At 49.3% G+C, this 12064-nt stretch overlaps 1 protein-coding gene across 2 annotated transcripts in view; it reads left to right on the top strand.

Moving 5' to 3' along the window:
• The first annotated feature begins 4647 nt into the window (after window positions 1-4647).
• The window catches only part of WFDC1 (WAP four-disulfide core domain 1), a 10019-nt gene continuing 2602 nt past the window's right edge, over window positions 4648-12064 (top strand). The window contains exons 1-6 of one of the 2 annotated variants that reach the window (XM_072422454.1): window positions 4648-5657; window positions 7715-7910; window positions 8343-8426; window positions 10150-10290; window positions 10386-10427; window positions 11282-11345. In XM_072422454.1, the coding sequence (XP_072278555.1) occupies window positions 5523-5657; window positions 7715-7910; window positions 8343-8426; window positions 10150-10290; window positions 10386-10427; window positions 11282-11343 (660 nt within the window). In that variant the 5' untranslated portion in view covers window positions 4648-5522 and the 3' untranslated portion in view covers window positions 11344-11345. Of the gene's footprint in view, window positions 5658-5965; window positions 6055-7714; window positions 7911-8342; window positions 8427-10149; window positions 10291-10385; window positions 10428-11281; window positions 11346-12064 lie in introns of those variants that run through there. The other variant, XM_072422453.1, reaches the window with a different exon arrangement.

The following is a 12064-nucleotide window of genomic DNA, read 5'->3' as shown; positions in this document are numbered from 1 at the left end:
CATTAGGAAGGCCGGGGGGGGGTCATTGGGAAGGCCAGGGGGGGGGGATAGTTAGGAGGCCGGGGTGCGGGGTGCAGGTTGTACAGTCATCACTGACCGGACGCCACAACCTGGAAATATTTAATAAGAAGCATGTGATGTGTGAGAGCGGCCAGGCCCAGTGTGGTGCCATGGGCCCTAGAAGGGGGGGGGGAACCAGGCCAGAGGGGCACAATTATCCCACTAATGGATTCTCTAATCCCCCTCCTTCATCCCCAACAAAAACTGTTTAAAAATCACAAAGCGTTCCCAGATGTTCCATGAACTTTTCCCAACAAAACAGAAAATCCGAATTACTGGAAATATTTACAATGTTCTACCGGTGACCCCGGGGGGGGGGGGGGTCATGTGGTGGGGGGCGGCACAGCGTCCAATCCGTCACCTCATATATTCATCATTCTATATAGAAGAATCTATATTGCCAGTCATGTGACCATCACCCGGGAATTTCATTGGACAGTAAACATGCACCTCTATAGGGGACATATATCAATATTTTCACCCATCATTCACCCAACTTGTACCCGTTATGGACATATTTTACACACTGAATTGAAGTATTACTCATACTGGGGATTCATCTTTTTTCTGTGTGTCCAATGTGTAACATTTGAGGTACAAGTTGGGTGAATGATGGGTGAAAATATTGATAAATGGACCTCACAGAGATTGGCTGAAAATTCCATGCAAACCGCACAAGTTCCCATCAGTGAGACCGCAGAATGCAGCGTGACCCCTTTGGGGTAAATGTGTGGTGTCACCCCCCCCCCACCACCTTTATATATAATATATAAGCAGTGGTGTCCCCCCCTGTACAATATATAAGTTGTGGTGTCACCCCCCTGTACAATTTATAGGTTGTGGTGTCCCCCCCCATATAATATATAAGCAGTGGTGTCCCTCCCTGTAAAATATATAAGTTGTGGTGTCCCCCCCATATAATATATAAGCAGTGGTGTCCCTTCCCCCCCATATAATATATAAGCAGTGGTGTCCCTCCCTGTAAAATATATAAGTTGTGGTGTCCCCCCCATATAATATATAAGCAGTGGTGTCCCCCCTGTACAATATATAAGTTGTGGTGTCTCCCCCATATAATATATAAGCAGTGGGGTCCCCCCCTGTACAATATATAAGTTGTGGTGTCTCCCCCATATAATATATAAGCAGTGGGGTCCCCCCCTGTACAATATATAAGTTGTGGTGTCACCCCCCTGTACAATTTATAGGTTGTGGTGTCCCCCCCCCCCATATAATATATAAGCAGTGGTGTCCCTCCCTGTACAATATATAAGCGGTGGTGTCACCCCCCCTGTAAATATATAAGTTCCAGTTTCACCCCCCGTACAATATTTAAGTTGCGGTGTCCCCCCCTGTGCAATATATAAGTTGTGGTGTGTCCCCCCCTGTGCAATATATAAGTTGTGGTGTCCCCCCCCCTGTACAATATATAAGTGGTGGTGTCCCCCCCATGCGGTGATTTGCGCACATTTAATTGCTGATCATATATAACATTTGGGGGCATTGCTGGGTGTCAGACATGGCAGGATCCCAGGCTGGACCATGGCTGCCCCTTCTATTTGCATTCTCATTGGGCAGCAGCCAGCGCATGGCGCTCTCCTTATATGGGCATTGGTCGTGGCGGGCTGAGCCGTCTCAGTTTGGTGCCAAATTCTCCTGCCAAAATCCAGGCAGCGGGCAGCCCCTCACCCCACCGCCTATTCCTGTGTTAAAGAGACCAAAGCCTCTGGAATGCAGTGCAGAAAAACTCCCAGCTATGGAGGGACTACAACTCCCAGCAGACTCTGTATAACATACCTGTAATTAGGAAGCACCAATCAGTGAGCTGAGGGGAGGAGCTCTGATTGGAGGATTTACAGGAAAGAAACAATGAATGCGGCTTCTGAATTTATTATAAATGCAACCAGGAGAAACGTGCAGCAATGGCGGCCAATCAGGAGTGCTGCATGCACATGTGCAGACAGGGATAGGAGAGAGCGGCGGGATGACCTCATTGGACTGCTGCAGGTCCATCGCTGCCCAATCACAGGTTGGAGAGATCTGGTTCTATTGCTGAACTGCAGCACAGAAACATCGGGTCTCCTGGCTGTATCGCTGCAGTACAATTCTACAAATGCGGCACATATCCTAGATTGTAAGCTCTTTGGGGCAGGGTCCTCTCCTCCTCCTGTGTCACTGTCTGTATCTGTCTGTCATTTACAACCCCTATTTAATGTACAGCACTGCGTAATATGTTGGTGCCATATAAGTCCTGTTTATTAATAATAACATTATATGTGCTGAGGGCCACGCACTGCACATTCAGTAAAAACTAATGCAGCCGCACTAAATGCGATGTGCTGCACCACAATACCCAGGTGTGCATGTAGTGCAGAACAGATCCCTGCAACCTCCCACCATCTCTTCCTACATTTCTATCTGTAGGTGTGCGGGGAAGTCCGTAACATTCCCATTTCTGGGGTCCGGGGCCCTTTAAGGCTCCTGGAAGGATGATAGTGACATGTTGCAGCAGCTGGAGAATTTCATGTTAATAATAGAAAATTGCTGGGATCTTCCTGGGAGGGGCAGCCGATCTTCCAGGAAAATATCAAAGTTTAGGGATTTAACCTAAAACAGGCTGAGGGTCTGGAAGGAATCAACGCTCAGACGGTGAGCAGAGCCCCAAATGACGGGAATCTGAATGCTGAGAGTTCAGGACAATCGGGATGGGATTACCGGGCGACAGATCACCAGACGGGTGGAATCGGTAGAATCGGTGATCAGCTCGCAGAGTCACATTCACTGCCAATCTCTGCTCCCTAAAGTGAACCTGTTACTGGTACAAACCGCCATTAGGGGGTGACAGAGAGCCAGCCCGGTTCCTCATGGGTGGGTATTCCCAGACTCTCTTTGGGGGTGCAATGGAAGAGGTAAGTACCCGCTTCCATCGGTGCCTTTTATCTCACCCCGGGGTCTGTGTGATCATTTCCCTAATACATTTCTTGGTGTGAGATGAAGGAAAACCCCAATTGGCAGGATCCATGCAGGAAATGCTATTTGTCTCCAGAAGACACCGCGGCTGTGCACAAGTTCTGCTGCCAAGGCAGTCAGACTAAGCAGGGCTTTCATAGGACTTGTGGGTGAAACTCCAGTGATTGGCTCCCTGTCTTGCTGGGGGGTGGAGGGTATAGTTACCAATGCCCGAATATCATCACACCGGGACAGCTGAGGTATCATGTGCTTATATAGCACCAACATATTCTGCAGCGCTGTACAGAGTCCACAGTCCGGCTGTCCCTCAGAGCTTACAATCTAATCTCCCCCACTATAGTCTAAGGGGCAATTGTGTTATAGGGCCAACATGGGGAGAGCATACAAACTCCATGCAGAAAGTGTCCTGGTTAGGATTTAACCCCACAAGGGCAGAGTGCCACCCACTGAGCCAATATCTACCATGAGACACCCCGGGGCAGTTCTGTGTCTGGGCAGCCCTTTCTACCCATATATCATATAAAGGGGAACTCCTCTGCCACATTCTGGGGGCCGGGTGAATTGAATTAAATTCTTGTTGGTTGTCACCGTAGCAGGGGATGAGGGGAAATCTTCCATTAGGGAGATTTGTTCCGGTGACAACACGTGGGAAGTGAAGATAAATCTCCCCAATGAGACACAGTGAGCAATAAATTACTTGACAGGGATTCAATCCAACCCAAAACCCAATCCTAAAGTTCTGGCCGCACATAAACCCGGACTTCTTTCTTATATTTGTATTTCAGTGTTTCTGGCCCTTTAAGGGTTAAAGTGACCTCACCCAGGAAATGATAATTATCTAGCAAAGGCGCCGGGCGCTATAATCTGGGGAAGGACCGGTCTGTAATCAGCGCCCAGACCTGCGATTACCAAAATGACTTCTCTGAGTCTCTTCCGAGCACTAAAACCAAGTTCCTGTCATTTCCTCTCTTGTCATGGTCTTATTGGTCTGGGCGGGGAAGTCGCATTGTTACCCTCATTCCATGCATTCCGCAGCGCCAAACCTGCAAAAACACAAAATGAATGGGGGACACGGCGGCTAGAACAGCGCAGATTGTCCCAGACGATTCACAATCTCATCCAATCAAAGAAATGCGCCAAAACCTGCACCTGAAATCACTGCGGCTGGGTACAGCCCACTGCGCTCCGCTCACACTGCCAATCTAATGCACGGCATTGTTGGCATCTTTTTCTGCAGAGCGTTGCACCGATGTGTCAGGACATAATAGATAAATGCATTGCTGCATGATATAATGCGACACAAACTGCTGGGTAATAGCTTTACATCACTCCTAGATTGTAAGCTCTTCGGGGCACCCACAATGGGATGACTGAGCCTTGTACAGTGGGGTGAATGGGCTCCGCACAGTGGGGTGAATGAGCCCCACACAGTGGAATTAATGGGCTCTGCACAATGGGGTGAATAGGCCCCACGCAGTGGGGTGAATGGGCCCTGTACAGCAATAGGCAAACATTTTTTTATGATTGGTCTGGAGTTACACTTTAATCAATCTGTTTGTCCCCAGAACTTTGTGTTAGCTTCACAATAAAGTTTTTTTTCTCTTCCATTCTGGGCCTCCAGGAACCCAGCTGGGCACAGTGGGTCAGGGCTGTGCAGTGGTGGTGCCCAGGCCTCTCCCCTGGCACACAGTGAGGTCAGGTGGAAGCAATGGCAGCTGCTGGAGACTCCTCAGCGCCCCTCCCTGGACACAGAGGGAGGGGGCAGCAAATCTCCTCCCTGCAGCCCAAATTCTGCCTCCAGGATTGAATGAACAGACAGATGAGTCCCAGCTGCCGGGAAACTTCTTCCAGGGACAGAAACTTCCAGGAGGAACCCGAGGGGCCACTGCATGGTCCTGGATTACAGCCCACATCTGGGGACCCCAAAACCCAGCAAGAGGACCCCGAGAACCTCACTGACTGCATATCAAAGGGGGAGTCTGTGCAGAGATATATAGAGGACCCCAACTACATGCTGACCAGACATAGGGGGCCCCAACTATACGCTGCCTAGACATAGGGGACCCCAACTACACGCTGACCAACCACAGGGGACCCCAACTACATGCTGACCAACCACAGGGGACCCCAACTACATGCTGACCAACCACGGGGGACCCCAACTACACGCTGACCAACCACAGGGGACCCCAACTACATTCTGACCAAACACAGGGGACCCCAACTATGTTCTGACTAGCTGATTGGACGTAGGGGACCTCATCTGTGTTCTGGAAACCTCTATGGGAACCCATCCATGTACTGACTGAACATACGGGACCCCCAGGGACCTGAAGCTTTACATATGGATACCTCTATGCCTATGGATCATTGTGACCCCTAAAAACTGGAACTCTGCTTCTCCCGGCCCCTGATATTGTACCCCACTTTACCCCCATACCAGGGATTGCAGCTGATGCCATTCTCACCCCCCATTTATCACTGGATTTAGGATGGCAGATTATGGATGGAGCTGGCGGTCAGTTCTGGCTGCACTCTGCTCTCTCCTCCTCTGTACATATTCCTGTTCTGCCCGGAGCCTGAGGAAGAGAGCCCTGCACCTCCGAGTGTCCGATGCCAAGTATGATGTGAGTGCCAAACCGGGGGTGGGCCAAGGGGTATGAGGGGGTGAAAGAATTTCAGGGTAATTCTCGGTATCTGTTCTCTGTATGTATGGGCTCTGCACAGTACCACTTCTCTTGTCCTGTACCCCGGGTGTAATTCTCAGTATCTGTTCTCTGTATGTATGGGCTCTGCACAGTACCACTTCTCTTGTCCTGTACCCCGGGTGTAATTCTCAGTATCTGTTCTTATTCTGTATGTATGGACTCTGCACAGTACCGCTTCTCTTGTCCTGTACCCGGTGTAATTCTCAGTATTTGTTCCCTGTATGTATGGACTCTGCACAGTACCACTTCTCTTGTCCTGTACCCTGGGCTCCATGGCATTGGTCACATGGTCTGTTCTGATCCAGTGGTGTATGAGGTAAGGAGGCCTGGGTCAGGTCATGTGACACATGATATTTTGGAGGATTCTGTAGATTTTTCTCTGTTCTCTCATTCTAATTGTGAAAATAAATTGCTGTCAGTGGGAGCTCTCCACCTGTCTGCACCCCTCGCTGCCACTCCGCCCCGACCAATAAATCAGGGTAAATATAGACAACCAATAGGAAGCCGGCAACCATGAACCCAATACCAGGGGATTATGGGAAGGCATGCAGAGGTGGCGGCCTGGATGGATTGATCCTGCCATAGGGGAATCTCGGGGCCACTGCTGGATGGAGAGGCTGGGTGACTGATTACCCCGCACAGAATGTAAATCATCCCAGAGGGGTCACCCCAGGGGTCCACAATCTATATATTTATTCCTGCCCAATGCTGCAGCCTCAACCCCCACCTATCACCCCCCAGCCTAATCCCTGACCCCTCACCCCAACCCCCACCTATCCCCCCACCCTAATCCCTGACCCCTCCCTAAACCTCTCACCCCAACCTATGCCTAACCCCTCCCCCTAATCTGTAACCTCCACCTATCCCCCCACCCTAATCCCCAACCTACGCCTAACCCCTCCCCCTAATCTCCACCTACCCCACTCCCTAATCCCTGACCCCTCCCTAAACCCCTCCCCCCAAACCCTAACTCCCCACCCTAAACCCCAACCTCCGCCTAACCCCTCCCCCTAACCCCCTACTAACCTCTCACCCATAACCTCAACCTGTACCCAACTAACCCCTCCTCCAATCTGTTGAGTTGTGGTGATCCGCTGGCGTGGGATTGGATGATCTGTCGATTCTCCTAGCTAATAGCTGATCTGATTGGCAACCAATGGGTGGCGCACAGAGGCAGATTATGTTTTCCTCCAATCTGATGTTTTTGGTGCCCCCATTCTGCAGCACCGGGGACACCCCAGGAAAACCCTCTATGGGGTGATCTGCGGATTGTACGGGTTTGGCCCTCCATGTGGCTGTATTTGGGCTCCTCGGGGCTCAGTTGGTTTTGCGGTGTTTGGGATGACTCAGCGGTCCCGGGGGGGGGTCACTCCCAGCTGTCTGGGGTCCTGCGGGTTCGGCTGAGGACATGGGGCGGAGCTTGTCATGGCTCCCATGTCCATGTTGTGGTTTAGGAGGGGCCACCGGAGTGCTGAGGTCAGCAGAGCCCCCGGATGAAATGGATTATTAAACCTTTGCCTGGTCCATGTGCCTGAAATACGCCGCTATCGTTCATTGAAGTCCTATGAATGCCAAATGTGCCATCCCTCCAACACCAGACAGGAAGTCCCCCCAATACCTCACCTTCATTTCTCTATGAATCCATTATAATCGTCCTCAGAGACTTCCTGCACCTCCCAAGATATGTCCAATCAGAACCCTCCAAAAACAATCATCTTTTTTGATTGGTTGGCTGCTGAATTCCCTTCAGATCTGACCAATATATCCTATAGTACAGGTGAATGCTCAGGTTTGGTATATACAGCGGGGGAGGGGGCAGTGAATCTTATGAATGGTTGTGATAGTATATATTTGGGGGGGTTACTAGGGTACGCAGCAGGCGCTCTCCTATTGGCTGTAATAATCTTTCATTATATCTTACACACTGGCACAGGACAGATATGGCTGCCCCTCCTAATATTTCTTCTCACCCCCAGGACTATGAGTACCCCCTGCACCCCCATAACACCAACTACCAAAAGAACGACCGCTGCCCCCCACCCCCACAAACCCTCCCTGACCGGGCCTGCGAGGTGCTGAGCTGCCGCTCCGACTCCGAGTGCGAGAGACACAAACGCTGCTGCTTCAATGGATGCATCTACGCCTGCCTGGAATCTGTGCAGCCCCCCCCAGGTATGAGGGGGACCCCAAATACCCAGTGCGGGGCAGAGAGAGGGGGAGGGGATAGTGCATGGGACACTTTCATAAAACACTGTTGTCACCTTCTTTCCTCCTGCAGTCTGGAGAAGATAAACCATAATAGGGGGAACCTGGGTGATCCAGCAAACCTGGAATGGATTTCCTAAAATGATTTGCTAATATTTGGGAAAAGTTTTCAATTTTTGACCAGATCCATTCCAGGTCTGCTGGATCTCCCAGGTTTTCCCATGATAGTCTTTCTTCTCAAGTCTTTATTAAATTAGCCCAGTGGCCCCCTGGCATTTCTCACGATGAGTTTCCTGATGGTGACAACAGTGGGCAGTGTCTGTGTATTGTGCCCATGGTAACACAGCGTTGTCACACCTATAGATCTTTGTATCCCATAATATTCTCTTCTCTCTGCAGTTCTGGATTGGCTGGTTCAGCCGAAGCCACGCTGGTTGGGTGGAAATGGCTGGTTATTGGACGGACCCGAGGAGGTCTTACAAGGTATGAAGTGTTATATTGCCCCAGCTGGGGCATTTATTTCTCTAATATAAACCCAACTCATGGTGAGGGCGATCGGATCTCTGACCTGCTGGGACGGGGAATATTGCTTATTATATGAGGGCTGCAGATGACAAACCTGCATAATAGTACAATCCATAACACCAGAGGAGGAGAGGACACTGACCCACAGAGCTTACAATCTAAGAGGTGCAGGAGAGCCGCACACAACAGATGGGGGTATAGAATGCTCAGAATAGATGCTCAGATATCACAGAAACAAAAACAAGGGAGCTTTGGCTTTGTATAAGAAGTCAGATGTTAAAAAGAAATACCAACACTGATGGAAATTTATTTCAGGATTTCTTATATAAAAATTTCTTATATTAAATAAATCCTTTGATGGGTTGCTGCAAATGTTAGACTTTAAACAGGTGTAGTACTCCTTTCCAGCCACTAGGTGTCAAAATTTCACTGTTTGTTGCACTCCACCCTAGCCAATAGGTATTCAGACTTGCATTGGGTGTAGTACTGCTTTCCAGCCACTAGGTGTCAACATTTCACTGTGTGTTGTACACCCTAGCCGATAGGTATTCAGGCTTGCATTGGGTGTAATACTCCTTTCCAGCCACTAGGTGTCAACATTTCACTGTGTTGTACTCCACCCTAGCCAATACGGTAGGTTGTCAGAATTCTATTGGGTGTAGTACTCCTTTCTAGCCATTAGGTGTCAGCATTTGACTGTTAATTTGTACTCCTAGCCAATACGTAGATTTGCATTGGATGTAGGACTCTTTTGCAGCCACTAGGTGGCAGTATTTCACTGTGTGTGGTACTCACTATTATTATTATTGTTCCTAATAAACAGGATTTATATAGCGGCAACATATCACGCAGCGCTGTACATTAAATATGGGTTGGAAATGACAGACATATACAGACAGTGACACAGGAGGAGAGGACCCTGCCCCAAAGAGCTTACAATCTAGGAGGTGGGGGAAGTATCACACAATAGGAGGGGATATGGAATGGTGGGGAGTAGTGAGGATTTAGGAGACAGAAGAAGACGGGTAGGTGAGGGGGAAGCGTTGGGTTTTAAATGAGCAGAAAGTAGAAGCAAGCTGAATAGGAAGAGGAGACCATTCCAGAGGGTCAGGACAGCTCTAGAAAAGTCTTTGAGCTGTGCGTGTGAGGAGGTTATTAGTAGGTCATTGGAGAAGTGAAGAGAGCAGCTAGGGGGGGGATAAATCTATCAGGTCAGAAAGGTAAGTGGGACAAGAACTGTAGGTGGGCAGGCTGTGTATGGGGTAGGTAGGTGGGAAGGCTGTGTATGAGGTAGGTAGGTAGGAAGGACTGATGAGTCTGGAATTAGTGGAATACAAGAGAGGAGGAGGTTACAGTAGTCTAGACGAGAGATGATAGGAGCGTGTATGAGGAGTTTGGGGGTCTCTGGGGACACTAGTCAATAGGTTGTCAGATTTCCTTTGAGTGTAGTACCATTCCCAATCCACGAGGTGTCAGACCTTTCATTGTGTTTAGTACTCCCTGGCCAATAGGTTGTCAGACGTTTATTGAGTGCCCCTATTAGGCCACTAGGTGTCAGCATTTCACTGTGTGTTGTACTCCATCCTTGCCAATAGTTTGTCAGACTTCCATTGAGGGTAGTACCCCTTCCCAACCAGCAGGTGCCGCAGTGCCTGAGCTTTCTCTGTGTTCTCACCCACAGCTGAAGCCTGCAGCACCACTGAGGATGGGGATGAGCCCCTCCACTGCCCTACAGGATATGAATGCCACATCATTAACCCCGGCAGCCCGGCTGAGGGCATCCCCAACCGAGGGCAGTGCATCAAGCAAAAAGGAAACTCAGGTGAGAGAATTTCCCAGATTTTCTCATTCCATGGCCCTGACGCCATTCACCTGCAGATCTGCTGCAGATTTCATCTTTTATGCATTTTATTCCAGATGGGAGAAACCTGAGGCTGAAATACCCCAAAGAATATCACGGTGAGTCACATGAATAACCCTGCCCCCTCTTCTTCCTTTTACCCCTCTTCCCCATATCACCAAGGAGATGACATTTAAATTCAGGGCCCCACTCCCTCCATATGAAGAGGGCCCCAAGCTGTAGGGTGCAGCCCCACCAAACCCTGAACTCTGCACACAACACTCATTTCCCGTCCCCCCGCCTGTGGCTGTGCCTCAGCTGCTTTCCTTCAGACCGTCTGTCTGTCATCGAAACTTCAGACTGAGCCAATCAGAAGGAAGGGGAGCAGTCAGTGCTCAGCATCATTCAGCTGTGTGTGTAATCTGAGTTTCAGTTTAGTATGCTGGTGAAGAAGCATAGTTTCTGTGAACCATGGAAAGAACCCCAAGCTCCCCCTACTGGCTGCAAATAGTAAACATGAAAAATTTCTAAATATATATATTCAGACCGGCAGAAAGGGATTCTGGGTAAATTACACAAGTGCACAGCCTAAGCCCAACCCCCGAGAGCACCGACCCTCCAATCGGATCTCACCGGTATGAGCATGGAACATTCTGTCCAGTGGGGGGGGCAGATTGCACTGTGCTGTAATTGGCTTATTCTAATTAGTTCTGTCCCCGGTCAGATTTCCTGCCAACAGCTGACAACACGAGGATGAAATCTGCTAAATGTTCACCTGTGTGTTCCTGATGGGAGGAGCCAGACCCAGGCTGACCTATAGGAAGCAGGGACTGATTTCACCATTCAGATTTTTGTAGATGCCTTGGCTGTGCTAGGCCCCTCCCATTATTTCCCACCAATCACTGAGCTGCGATCTTCCTCTCTAATGAATGCTATGATTGCCATCCACTGACCTCTGACCTCTGCATTGCAGGTGGAAGTTATAACAACGTTGTGGTCGGAGTGGACAAACAGAACCGGAAGCACTTAGGATGAAGGTTGGTATCATGTGACCACACGAGGCACAATTTCTGAAAATGTCCAATGCCTGGCTGTATCTGTTTAATTAGAACAAGCATGCAGCAAGCGAAGTCAGACCAATGGCAGGTTTCCTGGTCTGCATATTCCAGCCAGTGACCAACATGGCAGCCAGGTAACCGGCATTAACAGCAGGAAGTCAGCGACCCTTCAGATTTCCAAAATATTAAACTCCCCTTAAAGTGTAACTCCGGACGTGCAGCTGATTATATAATGAAACTTATAGATTTACTTCACCTACCAGTGGCTGTGTGGTTCTGTCCGGCCAGATCTACGATCTACACTCACTTCAGATGCTGAGCAAGGTGACTCTGTTGGATTCATTGTTCCTGGGCCAATGGGGAGGCAGAGAGGTGACACAGGAAACTGAATTACTAAAAATAGGAACTCTGCGTGTCACTTGTCCATCTGTGAAAACATGAAATCACAGGACTGACTGCACAGAATTACAAATGATTTATCACAAAAAGAACAAAACTCAGAATCATCCTGACATGAGGTGTAATACTGCTCACAGCCAGTAGATGGCAACACAACATTGTCCAGTGTACAGCACTGCGGTATATGTCAGCGCTATATAAATGTATAATAATAGTGTGTGACTGTGGGGGGACATTAGAGTGTCAGCTCCTCTGTACAGAGACTGATGGGACCGGCTCAGTGTTCTCTGTACAGCACT

The sequence above is a fragment of the Pyxicephalus adspersus genome, chromosome 9 (assembly GCF_032062135.1).
Source record: "Pyxicephalus adspersus chromosome 9, UCB_Pads_2.0, whole genome shotgun sequence".
Taxonomy (NCBI): Eukaryota; Metazoa; Chordata; class Amphibia; order Anura; family Pyxicephalidae; genus Pyxicephalus; species Pyxicephalus adspersus.
The sequence above is the reverse complement of the archived record's forward strand: the minus strand, read 5'-3'. Positions and strand labels throughout refer to the sequence as shown.